General features: G+C 36.2%; 1 protein-coding gene and 1 long non-coding RNA gene across 4 annotated transcripts in view; one reads left to right on the forward strand and one right to left on the reverse strand.

Moving 5' to 3' along the window:
- LOC125262177 overlaps positions 1-10,084 on the reverse strand; it is a 38,262-nt gene extending 28,178 nt beyond the window's left edge. The window contains exon 1 of one of the 3 annotated variants that reach the window (XR_007183525.1): positions 7,773-10,084. This is a non-coding gene — a long non-coding RNA (uncharacterized LOC125262177). The remainder of the gene's footprint in view (positions 1-7,772) is intronic. The other 2 variants (XR_007183527.1, XR_007183526.1) reach the window with 2 other exon arrangements.
- ntm (neurotrimin) overlaps positions 6,788-22,379 on the forward strand; it is a 394,473-nt gene continuing 378,881 nt past the window's right edge. Inside the window, exon 1 of the mRNA XM_048180735.1 lies at positions 6,788-7,101. Within this exon, the coding sequence (XP_048036692.1) occupies positions 7,041-7,101 (61 nt within the window). The 5' untranslated portion in view covers positions 6,788-7,040. The remainder of the gene's footprint in view (positions 7,102-22,379) is intronic.

Below are 22,379 nucleotides of genomic sequence, written 5' to 3' on the forward strand. Positions count from 1 at the left end.
ATCACCTGGTACTAAGCTCTTTAGTGCTCCCCCACTAAACACTATCACTTGAGTATAGAAGTAAGATCTCTAGTGCCTAGTCTGCTGCACAGCCTAAAAACCACACAGACTCTAGACTATGCCTTAGAATATGCTTTAATAACAACCTCGTATCAATCAAAGAGAATCCCACCAGCAGGATAGGAGCATGGTAAAGCATTCTACAATATGAATGGTTCTTCATATGTCAAACCCTCATGTTACTAGGTAAAGCAAGATCTGACCAAATCATGTTTTTATTAGTTTGTTGGTTCCTCAATATCATGGGGCTATTATATTTTAGATGGTTATCTAGCTGTCCCTAAGTTTCATTTCCACTTTTCTTATATTTGGACATGATTCAGACACACACTAACTTAGGCCCATGCAAGGTTTGAGGACATTTAGTTTTTAAAAGCATATAAATGTTATTCCTACAAGGAAAAATAAATTTTAGTTATGATTAATTAAAAAATTCCATCTATCTATCTATCTATCTATCTATCTATCTATCTATCTATCTATCTATCTATCTATCTATCTATCTATCTATCTATCTATCTATCTATCTATCTATCTATCTATCTATCTATCTATCTATCTATCTATCTCTAGAAGGTCCACCCGTCTGCTCATCCATCCATATCTATCCATATATCTTTATCTCCATCTCTGTCAATCACCCGACAGTCTCTATCTATCAATCTACCTATATACTTTAATATATACACTAACAAACATAAAAATCCATAGAAAATTAAATAATGGCTAAAATAAGCATTTTTGTTTTTTTAAATGTACTTAATTGAATACAAGCAGCTTATATTTATAATCAAAACTACTTTTGTATTGTCTGGCACAATACAAGTATCCATTTTTTCCACTTACAGTAGATCATCGCCATCCATTTTGGGATTGACTTCTGACAAAACCTATGAGCAATAACTCAAATTTGGTCAAAAAAGCTATAGTAGGCAACATAATTAAGTTACCTGCCTTTTGGAACAGCCTTCACATCGTTAGCATATGATAAATTACTGATGGCACAGACATTGAAAAGCACAGCTTAGGATATCTGCTCAACTGCCCTGATAGACAAAATAAAGCCATGAAGCTTATTTGATGGAGCTGTAGTACATCTGAGAAGAATTTGCTGACTAATGTATCTGTCAGTCGCTCTGGCTAATGCACTTCAGGCTGTCCTCAGGTCAGCCCAGACAGCAGTGATTTAAAGGATCACAGAGTGAGCAAGGTGACTCTCTGAGTTTCAAGTGTCCCAATGCTGGTCTCTCAAATGGCCTGGTACTTGAAACACTTTCCTTCATAGAGTTCCCTCCTAGCTACACTTACTCTGCCAGAGTCTTTCATTTCTCTAAGCATGGTCCCACAGTGCTCCGGTCTTATGGTCCGTTGTGTCAACAGGCAAAAGTTCAGGATAGACTCATCTGGAGAGCTGAAATTCTCAGAGCGTTCTAACAACGCAGTTTGGTTGCTGTAGATTAACTGACTCTTCCTGATCTCTGGTTATATCAAGCGATGGCTTTCCCTAGGGCAACAATACAGGGATATATGCTGCCAGTCTGCAGTGCCAGTAAGAAACCAATTTATTTGGACTGATACAAACATGACAAGGAACCGATGCAGGGCTGAAGCAAAAATCAAGCAAGTTAGATTAGTGCTAGGGTTAGTTATTTGAGAAAATCTCAAGCCTAAGTATTAAACTGCCATTTAAACTTGCACTGTTTGTGCTAAAAACATGAGAAATAGACCAGGAAAGGTTTGCTGTTACTTTTCAAAGTAACCAGAAACACAATTTTCATTCAAAACGGGTAAAAAAAAAATGTATCAGACTTACATGGAAGTGTTAGTTGACCCAAAAATTAAAATTATCCCATGATTTACTCACACTCAAGCCATCCTAGGTGTATATGACTATCTTCTTTCAGACGAACACAATCTGAGATTTTTGAAGCAAAAAAAAATATTTAAAACTTTATTAACAATAATAACTATCTTCCAACAGACAATCGTACGTATCATTTTGCTGTGGAAGAGTAACCCCTGACCCGACGCATGACAAAATTACGAACACGGAAGCGCAGAGGATAGAGCAAAACAAAACAGTCACATTTAGAAGTCTAAAACAAGAATTTTTAAAGAGAAATTTCAGAGGATTTTGATATAAGATAAGAGGAGCTTGAGTTTGTGGCCCAGCCCTATTTGTTTGAACCGCGAGAGGAATATATACAGTTTTAAATATGGATATTTTTCTTACAAAAACGCATCGGTTTGCTTCAAAAGACCTTTATTAACCCCCAGAGCCGTATAGATTTTTTGGGCTTAAAAATGTGGCTCCCCTTCACTAACATAATAAAGAGCAAGGATATTTTTAAATATATCTCTGATTGTGTTAGTCTGAAAGAAGATAGTCATATACACCTATGGGGCTTGAAGGTGAGTAAATCATGGGATAATTTGAATTTTTGGGTGAACTAGCCCTTTAAAGTTGGCATGAAATGAAAATGCATGTATTTTTAAAATCCATGTTATAGATTCTGTCAACAATTAATCTGCGCATATGTTTCATTTTTTTGATCTCCCAATGTTTAATCAAAATATTATAATGATAATCTGATAATACATCACAATATGGAAGAAAAATTCTGTTGCCAGCCACTTCCATATCAATGTGACTTTAAAGCATGGAGCTGAGCATATCTCTAGGCTCTTTTGAGTAGGGCTAGTAAACAACAACCCAGAACACCTTAGCAACCACATAGCAACATTCTAAAAGCAACTTGAGAATACCAGCTGCATAGCAACACCCTAGCATCTAAGCAGCGAGATTTGCATTGTTTTGGAGCATAGCCTCCATGCAGAAGTCACATGTATTTGTTTGCACACTGAATATGTTTTGTGTGTCATTTAATTTATATTTGGTCTAGGCTCAAATAAACATTTACCTGTAACAAAGTTTTGCTAATCATTCTGACTGGTTCAAGCTTGTTATCAAGGTTGCAGTCAGTGTATTTGTGTCAGAGATGTCAATGAATATAATCATCTTTATGCCATGGCTTGACATACTCAGTTAAGCAGGATTGTCAAATAATCAATTTTTCCCACACACTTCATTTTCTGCCAAACGGTTTGCTGTTTCAACTCGGAATTGCTTCAGGGTTTTTTTTATTTATTTTTTATTTTTTATTCCCTGCGTGACGTTAGGGGTTTCATCGACATTGGAGATGACAAGCAGTTTCACTTCACTGAGCTGGTTAATGATTTTTCACATTCACATTCAAAGCCAAATTTAACAGCAAGTCACCTGCTGAGGTCTTCAAGGAGGAACAACGGAAAGCCAATATTACATGATTAATTTATGTTCACCTTTTGAACGCCATATGGAGTTACAACGAAATGCAGCGACCACAAAATATTTATTTGCTTTCTCAACCTGTTTCTGAAGTGGTGCTCCACACCTAAAAAAACAATTAATTATAGTGCTTCTCTAAAGTGGATGCTGGCCTTTTTTAGAGTGTTTTGCTGACACTAGGAAGTGTGTGCATGTTTTTAAATTGTATTAATGGCTGTTGGAAGTAGGCCACCATTTGTTTATTTGATTCACAAATTGGCAGGTGAAAGTCACATAATGTTTTTAATAACCTTCTGATGTCTCTCATAGGCCCACTTCCTCAGATCATAAAAAGTGCTTAGGAAAGACCAGGGAATGTTTAAAGTTGTAACATGGTCAGTTTAAACTCTAAAAAATGGATTGGAATGGAAAAATAGAAAGGATGTAGCATCCAAAAAATTTAATAGTATGTGTGGCATGTTTTAGGGGCTGTTTACACGACACCATTTTCAACTAAACAGAAAACTTTTTATTCGTTTTGGCCAAACGATACCATTATCGTCTCCATGTAAACTACAAAAAAGTGAATTTGTGAAAACGATGACGTCATGCGCATGCGCATTAATTGTTCAGTCTATAGGCGCTTAGTTTTTCCATTACCAACCCTGCGTTCCATTCGGAAGGGCTCATCCCTATGCCCTAATCCCTTCAAAGGGTTTACCCTCCAGAGTGAGAGCTTCGAAGGGATGAAGGGACAATCAAGAAGGGGTAGATTGTACAAGCTGCACCCTGTTTAACGTTAGTTTATTTATTTATTTTTGGTTTATCACACCATATTGTATATTGTGTCTATGTATTTGAAACATTTACATGGACTGATAAAGGGAGCTGTAAAGTATTTTTGTTGAAGTAGCCTACAATGTCATTTTGATCATAATAATGTACCAAATCTAACTCGTATAAATATTACAGTAGTATAGAAAAATACTATACATACATTTATAGGTAAAATCGAACTCCTAACCTCCTGTACCCATTCTGTGACGTCAAAGAACTTCCCTGTGCAAAGGATCATGATGGGCCCGAAGTGTGAAAATAATCATGGCCACCATATTGAAGGGTCATTCCAAACCGAAGTGCTCAAAACTGGCCACTTCAAAGGGCCCTTCGGAATGAAAGATTTGGAAGGGTACAACTGATATGGCAGCCATTATTTACACTCTGAAGTGCCCTTCAGAGGGCGATATATCCCGTTTGGAACGCACCGAAAGTGACTCTTTCCTCGCATGCATAATACAGCATTTTTAGGGTGCGTTCACACTTGTAGTTCGGTTCGTTTGGTTCAGACCAAAGAAGAAAAAAAAAAAAAAACATTTAGTCCTGGTCCGATTAGCGATCAGATTGACAATTTTATTACCGAACCTAAAGGCACAGGGATATTTTCACAACCTGATTGGCCGGATGATTGCCAATTCTGAGATGGAACTTACCAAACATCCAAAACAGTGCTGTGGTAATTCTGCTTGTTGTGTGTGTGTAGTCTGCATATGATGGTATTTTGGCCAGCTGAGAACTCGTGAAGAGCTTATAAAATGTGTAAAGGAGTCAAAACAGCGGCGAGAATCCCTCCGTCACACACACAAACGATCTGCTGCGTGGAGACGCGCGTCTGATGCCTGTCATGGGCAAACTCGCGACTATGACGAGAAAAACAGATATGCGTGACGATTCTGTCCTTTTAGCAATCGAACCAAACATGACAAGTGTTTTTGCGGACCATTTTGACAACTTTGTCGTCTTTACGTGAAAAACGCAAAGGAAAACTTTTCTGTTTTTTAGTATACATCGTTGTCGTGTAGACCTAGGCTACCCTGTACTTTTATGAGCGATTTAAAGGTGCCATAGAACGTCTTTTTAAAAGATGTAATATAAGTCTAAAGTGTCCCCTGAATGTGTCTGTGAAGTTTCAGCTCAAAATACCCCATAGATTTTTTTTAATAAATTTTTTTAACTGCCTATTTTGGGGCATCATTAAATATGACCCGATTTAGGCTGCGGCCCCTTTAAATGCTCACGCTCCCGCCCACGGAGCTTGCGCTTGCCTTAAACAGTGCATAAACAAAGTTCACACAGCTAATATAACCCTCAAAATGGATCTTTACAAAGTGTTCGTCATGCAACATGTCTAATCGCATAAGTATGGTATTTATTTGGATGTTTACATTTGATTCTGAATGAGTTTGATGGTGCTCCGTGGCTAAAGCTAACATTACACACTGATGGAGAGATTTATAAAGAATGAAGTTGTGTTTATGAATTATACAGACTGCAAGTGTTTAAAAAATGAAAATAACGACAGTCTTGTCTCCGTGAATACAGTAAGAAACGATGGTAACTTTAACCACATTTAACAGTACATTAGCAACATGCTAATGAAACATTTAGAAAGACAATTTACAAATATCACTAAAAATATCATGATATCATAGATCATGTGAGTTATTATTGCTCCATCTGCCATTTTTCGCTGTTGTCCTTGCTTGCTTACCTAGTCTGATGATTCAGCTGTGCAGCTCCAGACGTCCTGCCCTTGTCTAATGCTTGAACATGGGCTGGCATATGCAAATATTGGGGGCGTACATATTAATGATCCCGACTGTTACGTAACAGTCGGTGTTATGTTGAGATTCGCCTGTTCGTCGGAATTCTTTTAAACAAATGAGATTTATATAAGGAGGAAACAAAGGTGTTTGAGACTCACTGTATGTCATTTCCATGTACTGAACTCTTGTTATTCAACTATGCCAAGATAAATTCAATTTTTAATTCTAGTGCACCTTTAAATTCTCCGCAATGTCATCGGCCATTTTAAATGCGTGAGCCCTTAAATTAGAGTGGGTTCTGATTGGCTGTCAGTGTTTCACCGTTCAGCAGCTGGGAAAAAAATCGTTCTGTGATCCCAACGATTTATCGTTATCGTTGTAGCTGTGGTGTGGACACTGCTATTCTTTTATATTTATAACGATTTTTAAAACTATATCTTAATCGTTATCTTTATAGTTATCTTTCTTGGTGTGAAAGGGCCTTTGAACAACAGCACTTGATATTAACTTACACGGTTTAAGCAGGCCTATATATTTCTAAGCTACTTTAATTTGTAGCATACATATATGGGAATATTATGTAAAAGTTTGAGAGACATGGTTAAAAAAACCCACCGAGTTACAGACGCTGAAACAAAATGTAGTAAAACGCTGCTCCTTCTCCGTTAATAAAAGACCAATCTGGGATGCAGGAACCAGTAAAAACCAGTGCTAAATAATAGCCGGGGTATTAAATAACTAGGCAATAAAACAAACCGCCTTAGGATATCCAGCAAATACACCATTTGGAAACTAACCCAAGCATTGCACTTCAAATGCACAGTCACATTTCTTGAGCAAATGAAAACAGCGGGTTCTTTTAATCCTGTGGAAGCCTAGCCACATAAGCAATACCTCACTGAAGGAGGGACTTCTCAGCGTCTGCGTAGGTGAGTAAGTGAGTGCCCACTTCACAGTTACTTAGAGCTGGGACTACACTTCCACTTATTCCTCCGGATTTTCAAATTGGTATTTGCAAGAAGGAAAACAATCACGCAGACCTCACGCGCACTCGATCCGCTCCAGACACCATGAAGAATCCCGTGTGCTGGGTCGTCCTGACTGGAATATCCATCGCTTTTATCCAACAAGGTAAGATGAATCTTTCTCGGGAGATTTAAATATTATCCGGAAAGTTTTTTTTGGGCAGGAATACGATTGGTTTTCATTTGGAGATTATTGTGCGGGTCTCGTGTTGTCCGCGCTCGCAGATCAATGAAGACAAGTGCAACTATGTGGCGTTTTCTGCGGCTTTAAACTGTTAAGACGAGCATAATTCTGTTTGGCTTTTGTTTTGTATTTTAAGCATTTTAGACGGGGGGGCTGATGGTTTTGATGTATTTTCAGCATTTTAGACGGAGGACTGATGGTTTGACTTCATATTCGCGTTTGAAAGTTTTGTGTAAAGCGCACGGGATATGGTGAGAGGTCTGTCTTTCCAAACGCGTGCACTTGTTTCACATCTGCGTGACTGCGCAACAGTGCAGTGAATGAGTTTAGAGAGCAGTTCCCATCTTAGTTTCTGATAAACTGGTTTAAGTTGGTTGCAGAGATATACTGAGTTGTGTTTAGCTGAGTTAAGACGGGTTAATCTGCCGAGGAAATGACCTCTCGTGCTTAACATATGCCCTGTCAGGAGGACGCGTTGTCTCTCTTGCTTGTTAGAGATGCTTTGCTGTTGATGCATGATTTGATGAAGAAATGAAGCACTAATACGCGGGATAGTTCACAAAAAATGTAAAATTCTGTCATTATTTACTCACCCTCTTGTCTTTTCTTACCCAGGAGAGAAAAGTAGGAACGTCATGGTCGTCTTTTCCAGTGAAAGACAAAGAATAGGGGTGAATGTAAAGAAAAAAGATAACATAAAGCAAGTCCATATGTCTTGTATGATACATTACAGGACTTCTGAAGTCATATGACACCGACTGTGTGAGGACTGGAACTCGTGATTTTCGCTAGGCTATACAGCAGCTCTCCATAGAACATTCAATGACATAAGGAGCGATTTGTGATTAGTGAACGAATGATTCACTTGAATAGGATCTTTGTGAGGAATCGGTTGATCCATTTCACTTGACCGATGCATTTTAAAATATCCGAATTGCTCGTTCAACCATCGATTTGATTCGATTTGTGAGATCGACTCAATTATCTGGTTCCTTGAAATGGAAATTAATCTTTTTTAATGCATTTTATTATAATGAAATAGGCATATAATGTATGCAATTTCTAAATGCATTATATTATTGGAAATACAAAAATTGTTTTAATTTCTAGTCAAAATGTTACTCGATGGTGAAACGTCAAACTTCTCTCTGGTGACTTATGCTGGACTTCTCCAGTCATTAAGTCCACTTAAAGTCACCATCAAATGGACAATTATTTTTTTATGGGATATTGCAATATTTATTATAAATTATTTATCATTATGATTTATTATTACATAATTACTATAATTTATTAAATATAGGCCTATATGTGCCCTCGTAATCTTTAATAAAAAAAAAATAATAATTGACATTCTCTGATTATGTTTTTCTGAAAATCAAAAATTGACATCTAGGAATGGAAAGAAATGTAAATTCTGGGCCAAAACTAAAAATTAAGGATGCACTTAGCTGAAAACAGAAACCGAAAATAAAAAATAAATGGGAAATCAATTAATTAATCAAACTTTTTTAATAATCAACACTGAAATTTGTCCAAACATTTAAATTGCACACGAGGCAGTATTTATATCAACTTTGTAAAAACAAAATTGTTTCTACTTCTGTTTGTTGGTGAAATATAAATATTTAAATGACAATAAACTGTAATAACTTGTTTTCATGACAGATTTATTCAGAAATACATAAAATAATAACAGGTTAAGTAAAAATATAATGAATATGTAATAATGCATATATTTAGCAAAAAGCTCTTCTCTAGAGTTTATGGACATTGAATAGCTTTCTTAAGGTAAATTTAACTTTAAGTTACACTGTGGTTTTATCAGACTATCCTCCAAAAAAAGACCCTATAGGTAGTGTTTTCAATAACCTTATTACAACCTATATTTACGTTTTATGCGCCCTCTAGCCGGCGTAAAAATAATGACAGTGTCGTGTTACGTCTGTCGTCATGAAATGACATATGACCGTCGTTACCGATCAAAATGCGAGTTCATTTAAATGCAATGTGTGGACTTTTTACACCATTTGTCCTATTTCCATTTAGCAAAACTCATTTTTTTATTAACGACCACACCTACCCCAACCCTAAACCTACCCTTAGTCATTAATAGTGCATATACACTTTACGAGCACATGCGTTCCCTGGGATCGAACCCACGATCGCATGATCACATGATTGCATTTTGTTGCCTATTGCAATGCTCTACCATTTGAGCTAAGCGAAACCCGAAATTGATGCAGATAAAAGGGTACAATGCATTAAAATTAAAGTGTCCTGTTGTCGATAGGGGCGCAACATTAGCAAATGCTCCTATGGGTCATATTTCAGGGAAGTGACAAACGACCTATATGGGCGTATACTGTAGGTTGGAGGACATGTTGTTTTATTGACATCATTCCGCGGTCGAAACACTGATTGAGCAATTACATGAGACAGGATTCGTTTCAGTAAGTTGTAATGTATCTTTCAAAATACCTTCTGATGTTCATTCATGTTTATTTTGTGCTGTAACTAGTAGTAAAGAAGAGATAAGATGATTGGTTCACATGCGCTTGATCCGTGCTGCCGCTTGAACTGAGGCAGTACAGTGATCTCTCACGGCGTATTAAAGAGCACCAAAACCACATTGTTTGAATTTCATAATAAAATTGACAGAATTTTAAAATTACAAAGCACAAAGCTTTTTTGCAATTATTGGATGGCAGGTGAGCTACAAATGTTTCGTGAAGGTTTGTTCACACAGACTAAAAGATTTTTGATTTTTGACTTATTTACACTGTTAAAGAGTTGCATTCTCATGCTAAACATGGCCAAAGTTTCAAAACATGAATTGGACAGAGTATTTCTGTGCCAAATACACTGGATTTGGATAAGTTTCTGAAAGTTTTTTTTTTTTTTTTGAATATGGCCCTGTATTACATAATAAAAGGCGGAATTCCTTGTATGGGCACTTCTCCCTGATAAGTGCGCACATACAGTACAGTCCAAAAGTTTGGAACCACTAAGATTTTTAATGTTTTTAAAAGAAGTTTCGTCTGCTCACCAAGGCTACATTTATTTAATTAAAAATACAGTAAAAAATAGTAATATTGTGAAATATTATACAATTTAAAATAACTGTTTTCTATTTGAATATATTTCACATAGTAATTTATTCCTGTGATGGCAAAGCTGAATTTTCAGCATCATTACTCCAGTCTTCAGTGTCACATGATCCTTCATGTGTACAATTGTACAAAATATTTGTGTACAATATTTTTTTTCGGGATTATTTGATGAATAGAAAGTTCAAAAGAACAGTGTTTATCTGAAATCTAATCTTTTGTAACATTATAAATGTCTTTACTGCCACTTTTGATTGATTTAATGCATCCTTGCTGAATAAAAGTATTCATTTCTTTTCAAAAAAATAAAAATAAAAATTCTTACTGACCCCAAACTTTTGAACGGTAGTGTATAATGCTACAGAAGCTTTGTATTTCAGATAAATGCTGTTCTTTTGAACTTTCTATTCATCAAGGAATCCTGAAAAAAAAGTACACAACTGTTTTCAACATTGAAAATAATCATAAATGTTTATTGAGCAGCAAATCAGCATATTAGAATGATTTCTTAAGGATCATGTGACACTGAAGGAGTAACGATGCTGAAAATTCAGCTTTGCATCACAGGAATAAATTACTTTGTCAAATATATTTAAATAGTACACAGTTATTTTAAATTGTAATAATATTTCACAATATTACTGTTTTTTTACTGTATTTTTTATTAAATAAATGTAGCCTTGGTGAGCAGACGAAACTTCTTTTAAAAACATTAAAAATCTTAGTGGTTCCAAACTTTTGGACTGTACTGTATATCACCCAGAGTGAGAGCAAAAGCACGCCCATCGATGCGCTTCGTTCGGGTTATGGAAGCTGAGAGATTTTTCAACAATGTCACCAAAGAAGTGTGTTTTTGGTTGTGAGGGAAAGATAACCATTTTCAGCTTCCCAAAGAACCCAGTGTTAAGGGAACAGTGGATGCAGTTTGTTTTTCCGGGGCAGCAATGGAGTTGCTCTGCCCACGTCACTCCTCCAGGAGCTCGGCTTTTTTTCGGAAAGAGTTGGTACAGCGTATCTATCTTTTATAAATATGATAAAACTAAAGACTTTTCGGAGATAAATACTACTCTATAGGTACTCAAGATTAACATGAGATTGGCGAAAACTGTGTGTGTTATGTACCCTTTAAGGAACCATCTCATTACATATTCAAATCGAGAAATTAATATAATCAAATTCAGAGCTAGTGTCCACACAGCTGACGTTTAACTTTTGTAGCACACATTGTGTGCACGAAACAGATGCTGAACACAGTCAAAAGGTGCCATCAGAAAAGTGGTAATTAGATGTATGTTTCGGTCGCTGATTTTAGCCCTCCAAAACCACTTCGGCCCGAAACCTTAAATAGCTGTTTCAGCCAAAAATTTTGGTAGTCTGTCCAATCAATTCTCAATGGACAAAATCAGGTCCTGCCCTACGTACATTTATTCTTGTTTAAAAGCTGTTTCACTCAGATATAGTCGTCACAATAGGAAAGAAAAGGCTATCGCAACTCTTCATTTCATACAGTCAACTGCAAGCTCACATTCAGATCTGCCTTCATTGTTTTCTTTTCCGAAAATTTGTTTTGCTCGGAACTGTCATTTCTTCACTGAAGTTGATAATTTTCTGTGAATAAAGACTTCAATTTGAGTTTGTTCACTACACAAAGCTAAAACTTAGTGTTCAACAAAAAAAAGAAAATCAATTGAATTGACATAAGGGTGAGTAAATCATGACGGGAGTTTCATTTGTAGGTGAGCTAATATTGATGAACGTCAACATTTAAAGGTCCCGTTCTTCGTGATCCCATGTTTCAAACTTTAGTTAGTGTGTAATGTTGTTGTTAGAGTATAAATAAAATCTGTAAAATTTTAAAGCTCAAAGTTCAATGCCAAGCGAGATATTTTATTTAACAGAAGTCGCCTACATCGAACGGCCAGTTTGGACTACATCCCTCTACTTCCTTCTTTAATGACGTCACTAAAACAGTTTTTTGACTAACCTCCGCCCACAGGAATACACAAGAGTTGCGTTTGTAGAGTGTGTTTGTCGCCATGTCGTCGAAACGCTGTTATTTTCATCCCGCAGTCCAATCACCGGGTCTGATTCCGGCTCAAATTGATAGGGTAAAATTAAAGACATGTTTACAATAACACTGAGCGCGTGCATCTCCACGTTATGGTAAGAGGCGTGACTTTTCCGGGCAAGGAGCGCTAAGCTGCTGTCGAATCACAACACAGGAACCGCTGGCACAATCAGAACTCGTTACGTATTTCTGAAGGAGGGACTTCATAGAACAAGGAAGTCATCAGCCCGTTTTTATGACAGTGGAAACAGCGGTATACAGATAAGTAAATTATGTGAAAAATACTGTGTTTTTTTACACGCGAAACATGAACACATGTTATATTGCACACTATAGACACAATCAAAGCTTCAAAAAACCACAAAAAACGGGACCTTTAAGTCTCAGACATTGTAATGTCTAGATGTGTTCAAGGAAAACTTCTTTTTAAAAACAAATACAAGTGGTGACTTTATGGTCAAATGAAAATGGAAAATTTGATAAGTACTCTATTCAGTCTGGTTCTCAAGTGCTCGTATCAGAATCCACATACTCAGTATCTGACCGTGACATGTCCCTCTTCAAAAAATGTTATGTATCCTAAGCAAATATACATACTTGTCCTTGTAGCCCACACTGTCTGCACAAGCAGCTTCCTCGAGTGTAGAATTAGACTTGCGTTTAATGGAGGTTGTCAGGGGTTAAGTGTGTTTTTTTCCCCCCTTTGGGACAGAGGGATGGGGAGAGAAGATGTCATTGGTTGCCAGTAAGTTGCCAGGAAGCTACAGACTCCCCTGCAGTGCTCAAGCCAACATCCCTCCAGGCCTGAACTGTCCATTGAACCCCCTGTCACTTTTCTAACTCTTTCTCAGCCAAGGCAGGAATTATATGTCATTAAATTGAAATTTGGTGTCACAGCTGTGGTCCAGCTTCACACAGGGTGAACAGAGTACAGTGATTTAATAGAGAAAACTTCCCTTTGAAGTAGACTTTAGGATCATGGCTCAAGAAGAAATCAACTCATGAAGTTTAATTAGTGTTTGACAGCGGAGCATGAGGCGTCTTTACAGTAAAAATAGAATCTACAATAGTTATAATTCCCAGAAATTAACATCTAGGGAAATGTATTAAATATGCATTTCACTGACTATGAAATTAAACAACATAATGAATATCATGGAGGATTTTTATTTGGCCATATTTTTTTCTTATGGTGTCATTAGACCAGGTTAATTTGCATTTGAGATTTAAATTTTGTGGAAAAATGCCTTAACATATAGCAGTCTGATGAAATAATAAGTCAAGATAGAGAAATTATGAAAACTTGTGGTTGAGAGGTGTGTCCCAATTTGCATCGCACTATTTGTAGTTGTCTGTTTTTTTAACCACTTAAATTGGTGAACACGTATGAAAAAACATAAAATATTCAATCATTCAATTATTGATTTTTGTGCAAATATTCATGTTTATTTCTTACTTTAAACTTTATTTTAATCTGTTAATCTGCTTAGCAATAATGGTTCGGTTCAAGTGGTTCTCCTGATATAAAAAACATATTAATGGGATGAAAAAAAAAAAAAAAAAAAAAAAATATATATATATATATATATATATATATATATATATATATATATATATATATATATATATATATATATATATATATATAAAGGCTTCACAATATTCAGATATATTTGTTTTAGCCATAATTAGGACATGCAACAGTGTAGTCAGTGTACTCTTAATGTTAAAATGACCTGACCTTTAGTTTGAAGAAGGCTTTTATTAAGATATCAAATGCTGCTTTATCTATCCAAAGTGACACATTCCCGCTGAGTCTCAGCGTGATGTGTTATTACGCAAATTAGACCCATTAGGTGTTGATGACGACAGAAAGTAAGTAGTGCTGATTTCAGCCCTAAGATGTAAAATGATCTCTTTGCTAATTTCATCAAAAGGACAAGAGGGCTCACACATTTTCTCAATTGAAATGTTATTGTGTGTCTCCATTATATTGACGTAGGCTTTATGACCACAATTACTTCTCGGGTTGTTGTTGTGCCTTTCATTCCAATTACTTGGAGGGAATGTGATTTTTAGTGTTTACTGAAATGCTTTTTTTCTTAATAAGAACACAAAAACGACTCATTCCAGCAAACTAATTCAGAAATCCTCACATCTGCAGGGAGTCCTGTGAAGCTGGAGTGATTTTGGTTGTGAAAGAATAGAAGATTATAATATGTATATGTTTCATTGTGTGTGTATATTAGAGAAGTAGTTTTGTGTCAAAAGCTTTAAAACCAATTTCCCATCTGTTTTGGCTTTTTTTTGTGTGTGTGTGTCCATGTAAATCCATGCCTAAAAATTGAGTTGGCAGTGGCTAGTAAGTAGCTTTAGAGCTAATCTCAGACTCTCTGACTTTTCTATGAGCATCAAGCCTGCTTGTTTATTCCATAAGTTATAAGGAATAGTTTAAAATAGCCTTCATATATGATGCAAACAGCAATGTACTAGTGATCCTAGTGGCTCCAGCACTGTTCATTAAACATCTGCCGCAATGACGTGAGAAGATTCTGTCAGACACTGTGCTCATTCACAAAAGCCATTGAAGAAAAGTACAGCATTGTGTCCAGTGAGTGATTCTGTGAAGTATGAATGACCGAGAGGTTTAGATTAGGACTTGGCGCAGTGAACATCCATAGATGGGGCTATTCATGGGTTGTCACGTCTGAAGAATGCAGCTTTCATAAGTTGGCAGCCCAATATCGCTGTTTCTATGTAACCAGCATGTCAAACAAAATGCAATTGGAAAACTTTTAACTTTTCAAATATTCGCTTGGGAACAATCAAGTGATTGTTCAAAGTCGTGAGCACTTTAAGAATCCTGGAAGAAGCTGTTTTTAAGACAAATATAGGTCAGAAAATGCAGTGTCCAAAATGGTATGTTTCAGGTTTGAGATCTGTGACATTAATGGCTGTTTCTTTTCATGCTTCTGAGTCTTACTCTTCTGAAGCTAATAATAAGACGTGTTTTAGCCAGTGCTGTTACTTTGGAAACTCTTTCAAAATGGTACACAGCTGGAGCATGCATGCTCTTTCTCTTGAAGCATTAATGAACCTGTCAAACTCTTCTACACTCACCGAGAGGCAAACATCTCTGATCGTACAGACTGCATCTCAGTCTTATTAGTGTGATTGTAGCGACTTCACTGGCAGAGGTCATGAATGGCTTGAAACATAAAATATCAGATATGCCAAAACTTTACCATTTCATCACATAAAAATGCAACACTATCTATAGCACAAAAATCTATAGCACAAAAATACATAAAAATGTGTTTGTTTTATACATATTTAGTAATTGTTGATCTTGTGCAAGTCAGATGTTAGCTGCTGTATAATTAATTGCAACGTTGTACACTAAATCCCTCCAAGCTTTGGATAAAGTAGATATTAACCATATTCAGCACATTCTTGTTGGGATTTACTAAGGCCTGGGACACAACAGATGGTTTTCAAATCTTAATTGATTTTAGAACTGAGATCACAGACAGACAACCAATTTTTAGCATTATAATCCTCTGAACGCACACACTTGATGATTCAGCCGGACCTCGAGACCACACACTTGTTGATTGTAGGACCGATTTCACATTGATTCGCGAGATCAAACGTGACTTGAGAAGAAAAACAAATGGAGGACAATTGACTTTGTCAGCTAACTGTCTTGGAGCATGTTCTGTTTTTAAGTAGAAAAAAAAAAAGCATACGGGTGAACTTCTTTCTCAATACTTTCGTGGCATGTTTATGGCTTCCATGTTTAAGTTAGAGAAGCATGCAACATCCGGTAGGTCTCTCTCATTGTCTATCGTGGGTATCACGTCAGAGGCAGCCCGATCAAGAGTTTTGATATTTACGATTGATCGTTTGATATTTACAATTTGGAATTGTGGAGGCTCTGATGCGATCGGGATTAGTAAAATAATGGTAATGACACCACACAATTGAGGATTTTCTGGACAAAAAGTCGGTTTCGACAGGCCTCAAATCAGGCCACACCCCCAAGATCATTGGGGGGTGCAAATAGGGCTCAAAATCTCTCTTAAAGGGGTCATGAACTGCAATGTTTTATTGTTTTAGAATGTTTCTTGTTGTGCACTTATACTGTTAGTAGTTTTTTTACATCAAAAATTGTCATAATTTAGAAATAAAAGGCAATTTTCCTACCCTGATTTTAGCCCTCTTATTTGAATGCTCTGTTTGAAGGGGTGTGTCTGCTGTGAGATTTCAGTGTAAACGCCCACTTCTGTTATTGGCTAACACCTTTGCATATAAAATAACGTTAGTATTACATGTTAAACTCTCTCAAATTTTTTCCAAGTTTTTACTATTACAGCTCTCAAGGTTAACTAATCATGTAAAGTGTTGATTATATTTAGATCTATGGCATTATATTTAGATTGTGGCATGCAAGGTTGCAGTGATGAGCATGTAAGGCCCCGGTATACTTCAAACGAAATCGAAGAATGAACTGATGTGACGTCATTTAGAACAAAATCAGGCCAAAACGAAGTTCGTTTTGTGTTCTTTTTGGAAGTTCGAAATGGCTTGCCAAAGCGAACTTTCAGGAAAAGTTCGCTCCAGCACCAAAACACCTTCGTACTACCATTGGTCCATGACGATAACATAATAGGAGGTGTGCGCTGAGGCTCCGCCTTCACCCGCGTGGAACGCGTCTCTGATTCATTTCGTGTGTTTGAGTTTGTCGAGGTAAGAGCTCTGCGCGTGAAAACATAAACACACTGGATAGCCGCTTTATAATACAAAATGAAGTTGTGCTTGTAAAAAAAATGAGGCATTGTTTTTTATGTTTGATACTGTAAAGCTGCTTGATTTTAAGCAATCTATTAAATAAAGTGCTATATGAAGACGTGACGTGACTGGAGTGCTACTTTGCAGAGCTCGTGCTAACATACCCATGCTGTTATGATCAGATGCTTTTCTTATGCTCTCTATAATAAATGCTTGCTGTTTTCTCATTTTTGTTGTGTTTATTTTGTTACTGAGAAGAAAGTGGATGGCACATATTTACATATTCATGTAACCGTCGCTCTCAGCAGTGTGGGCGGCGTCAGATGTTCGTTTACAGTATATCCCTGGTCACGCATTTCGAACTTCGTTTTACCCCTAAACGAAGAACGAAAAAGATCTTCGTTTGAAGTATACCGGGGCCTGTAGCCAATTACAGACATGTTGAGCACATGAATGCAGCGATCTCATCATTGCAACTTGATTTCTGCACAATAATGAATGCTTTCATAACTAACAGTGCAAACACACTGTAAATAAGAGATTCTTTGATTATTACGGGAGTTTTGGCACAAATCACAGATCAGGCATTAGAATTAACACGGTTACTTACATGTTCTTGCATTACTGTTGAGTCCATATCGTAAATGTCTGTTTGCAAAGCCTGCTCCAAAATTGTGACTGATTTACCAAAGAATCCACAGTGAAATGTACCGCATACAAATAAATAATGCTCAACTGAGACAATATATAAAAATAAATAAAATAACCACATTCCTATCATTAGGATTCTTTGGAAGGTGTTATTTTTAGTCCAGTGAGTGATCCTGTGCTCTTCTCTCTTCCTCATCTCACTAACGCCAGTGGGCGGGGCCAAAGTTGCAATGGTGTAGTAGGTGTTAATTTTCTTCTGCAGAGGCGGTCTTTGACCTATCTATTACGTCATAAATAGGCACATTCTAAGTCACTGGGTTTGTAACATTAAAAGCTGTTTTTGGACCAACAAGGAAGTTTTCAGTTCTAAAGTGTTATGACCTCTTATCAAAAGTTCAAACAAAATTTGACCCCTTTAAAAAAGAGTGAGACCAGCCTTAAAAAAAAAACTAAAAATCTATTTTTTTTTTCTCTTTGAGGGTCATTTATGTTAGTCAAGTAGAATTCTTTCACCAAAAACAGTCGATTTAAATTTTACCTGACCATTTTCTACATTTTCTCTGACCCTCAGAGTTAACCATGACTGGTTTTGTTGCTGTGCCTTTAAGACTTATATGTAATTGCCCTTTAACAACATTTAATAGTTGCATATAGTTGGTGTGGTTAATCCTTGAATAATGACCTCTTTACAAAGCTTGCATTGCATTGTGGGATTATGTGATATTGAATAATCATGTTAATAACTGCAATGATTTTGATGGTAATATAAAAATAAACAACATAAAGAATATTGTAATGATTTTTTAAATCACCTTTTAATCCTAAAGAGCATATCATTACTCTAATTTCACCCCTTTTCTTGTGAATCGCGAGTATGTGAATGCGTTAACACAGATTTTTAATAGTCTGATTTAAACTTAAGTAGCAAAAACATCATTTCAAAACTCTGATTCAGCAATTTGCTTGTCATTTCTCAAGAACGTTCACGTTAATGTTCATTTTAGCAGTACATTTCCATATGTTATCTCATTTTTCTTAACCGTTTGAAATAATTTCGATTTTTTTTTTGTTTGTGTGAAATAACTCCTACTACTACTAGGTGTTGAAGATCAGTGTTGTGTTGTTCATCTAACAGATGGTGGATAGTGATTGAGCAGCACATGTTGAGACTAATCCCTATGTTTTTGATTAGTATGTGGCCTCTATGAGGAGTGAAGAGGTAGAGTAAAGCCTGGACATTTCAATTAGAGCTATCAGGGATTGTGCCGTTACCCCGTACAGACCCTGATTAAAAAAGCTCTGCTAATCTATCAGAGTGCTGCTACTCAGCTTTTAAGGAATAATGGGCATTACTTGTCAATAAAGAAGTCTTCCAACTGAAAATGGCATATATCGGATCAATCAGCCTTTCAGTTGAAGCCAAAATGACTTTGAGTAGTGTTATGAATCCAGCAAGCATGGTTTTTTCTTTATTACATTACATTTAAAGTTTTCATCATTTTAATTTCTAAACGTTCACCTGGAAAGTTAGCTTTCAAAGCTTCTTGCAAGGACTCAGTCAACATGTTGTCATAATCTTATCACGTTCTTTGAGTTAAATCTAATATGTGTGAAGTGTAATGAAAAGAAGACACAAGCATTTAAGGCTGAAATTACGGTTGACTCAGCATTCACTGAATAGCTTTCCGGCGCGACTTTTGCTTTGCTCGTTGAATTTCATGGAGGCTTATGGAAAGCTTGTCATAATTAATGTTAAATGCTTGAGTGGAAATCTTAATGGCCTTTTTGGGTCACTGTTGAAATGGAATTTTCTCATTAATCATAGGCTCTTTGTTATCTGATTTTTTTTTTTTTCTTCCCTTTTACAAATACTTCTATTTTACGCTAAGGAGTAGTTCTGTGCAAAATGTCTTCCTCACACCCACATTGCGGTTTGAAAGAAACATTCGTCCTTAAAGACGTACAACATTCTCACTCTTGAATGAAATGATGCATTGATCAAACTCAATCTAGTATACAAAGTCATGTACATCATAACATGAATTTACAACAAATCTAGGGAATTATAGACGGCGTTTTGTGCGGGGAAATCTAGTTTGCTGAATTCCCTGGTCGTTCCGCTTGTGTTTCATTTGCCATTAGCATTGGAAATGAGTAATTTCCACAGGCTGTCAAATCACAATAACCTCTTAAGCAAGCTATGGAAATATTCATTCCCTTGAGAAGTTTTGTTATAAGTGGACCCTGCATGGCTCAACAACTTGCCAGCGGTTGGAGGAATTCATCTGGTTGAAATCGATGATGTCAGCTCTCTTGTCACACACATCAAACAAGATTTGTGACCCAAATCTTGTAAATATAAATATTTCATAGTTTCATAGTTCATTTTTCGCCTCCTTAATAACATTAGATTAAGTTAGGACCGATAATAGCTCATCTCATTAAAATTTGACACTTAATCAAGCAATGTTTGCAATCGCTCATTTGCATGCCCCAGCAGAATTAGAAGTAGTGGTTGCATATTTATCAGGATGCTTTAATAAGGATGTAAGTGTTCAGGGCATAAAATATAGAGCTCAAGAGCATTTTCTTCTTCTTTTTTTTTTTTTTTTTAAATATATGATTAACTTTTTTTTTTTTTTTTTAATCTTGATGTAAATGTAGTTTTCCCTCCAGGTTTTTTTTTTTTTTTTGTCTTTATCACCAACATCCAGGTCTCTCTCTCTCTTTTTTTTTTTTTTTTTTTTTTTAACTCATTATGACAACATCTAGATTGCAGTGGTCATCTTTGGACCACTTCAGATGACTTTGCCATGTCATTGAATAACATCTTTAGATTCACTGCAGTAGTCATGGCGCAGTTCAAGTTACTGACTACTTAATCTTCAGGTCAGCCACTAAATTATAAAATGAAATGCTAATACCGGTGAGTACAACCTTAGAAATTCAATATTCCCTCTGATATGAGCTAAGGTAGAGGTTTATGTAAGGAATGCTCAAGAGTGCGTCTGTTACATCTGTAATATAATAATGCTTCTCTTAGGGACTCACCTTGTATCCTGCTGTCTAGATTTTATATATTTATATGCTGCCTGCTGTGAACGTGGAGATTAGAGCAAAAACGACATATAGAAAGACAAAGATTAGAAGAGAATATGAGTTGTTATTTTGAGAATTTTTTTTTTTTTTTTTTTTGTCCTCTACAGCCAGAAAGTCACATTTTGGCTGAGATGACAGAATTGCTAGTCAAAGCTGACTTTAAATTCTCACAGTGTAGTTTAGAAGTTTTCTACTAGGATTTTATCGAACAGTGAACCTACTGTACATGTTGATGAAAACAAAAATTAAGCATATTTACTTAGATTTTATTGTGTTATTCTTTTTTTAATGTCAGCATTTGACAAAAAGTAGTGCATTCTAAAGCAAGCGAGTGATTAAATGGCACTGTCATTGTTAAATTCCAAATACTATAGAAGGCACTCATGGACACTTTTTAAAGGGGTCATGACATGAGAAATCTAATTTTTCTTGATCTTTTGGCATATTAGAGGTCTTTGTTTCATTAATACACCCTGCAAGTTCCATAACTTAAAATGTCCTCATCATCAATAAAAAAGCATTTATATAATCAAGCTGTAAAAATACTTAGTTTGAATCCGAGGTGGCATGTGATGTCACAATCATTTGCATACGACTGCCTCTGAGGTAAGACGGCAACACCTATTTTTATATCATCGCATCGTTGGCTCTGCCCACTGGTGTTCAGTCGATGAGCAGCGAGTGGATCTAAAGTAGGCCTAGTTGTTTACGATCAGATTGTGATGCCATGCAGACATTGTGCTGTTCCTGGCTGTGGAAAAACATCTTTGCATAAGCTGCCGATTGGATCCCGATGTCAGAGAAAAATGGATTCAGTTTATTTTCACATTTCACTGTCGATTATTTGGTAATTCAGTCGCAATATCGACGCAGGCTTTGCAAACAGACTTTTGCAATATGGATTCGATAGCAACACCACAAACATGTAATGATGAATGATGCTGTTACACTGTTACTGTTTGCTGTTAGTTGTGGTAAAAACAAGCATTTTGGGAGTGCAGGATCGAGTTACAACGATGAGATCACTGAATTCACGTGATCAACAAACTGTCCTTGATCTGCTCAACAATACTCATCACTGCAACCTTTCATGTGATGGGAAAAGATCTAAATATAAGACTATAATGAACACTTTTCAGCATTCGTTAATCTATTGAATTCATTAATAGTAAAAGTATCTGAGAGGGTTCCAATCACAGCAGTGGGCATTTACGTTTACAAGTCTCACAGCAGATACTGCCCTTCAAAAAGTGCGTTCAAGCCAGAAGGCTAAAATCAGGATAGAAAAATTATGTAAACATTTTATGATGTAAAAATCATACTAACATTATAAGTGCACCTTAGGAAACAGTATAAAATAATTAAAAAACACTTCATGACCCCTTTAAAAGTCAGCATGAAACGAAAATTTCTAAGCACATGTTAGTAATCTTAAAGGAGTTTCTTTTTTTTCCTTTTATATTTTTGACCTTCTAATTTTA

This window comes from Megalobrama amblycephala, linkage group LG2 (assembly GCF_018812025.1).
Source record: "Megalobrama amblycephala isolate DHTTF-2021 linkage group LG2, ASM1881202v1, whole genome shotgun sequence".
NCBI lineage: Eukaryota > Metazoa > Chordata > Actinopteri > Cypriniformes > Xenocyprididae > Megalobrama > Megalobrama amblycephala.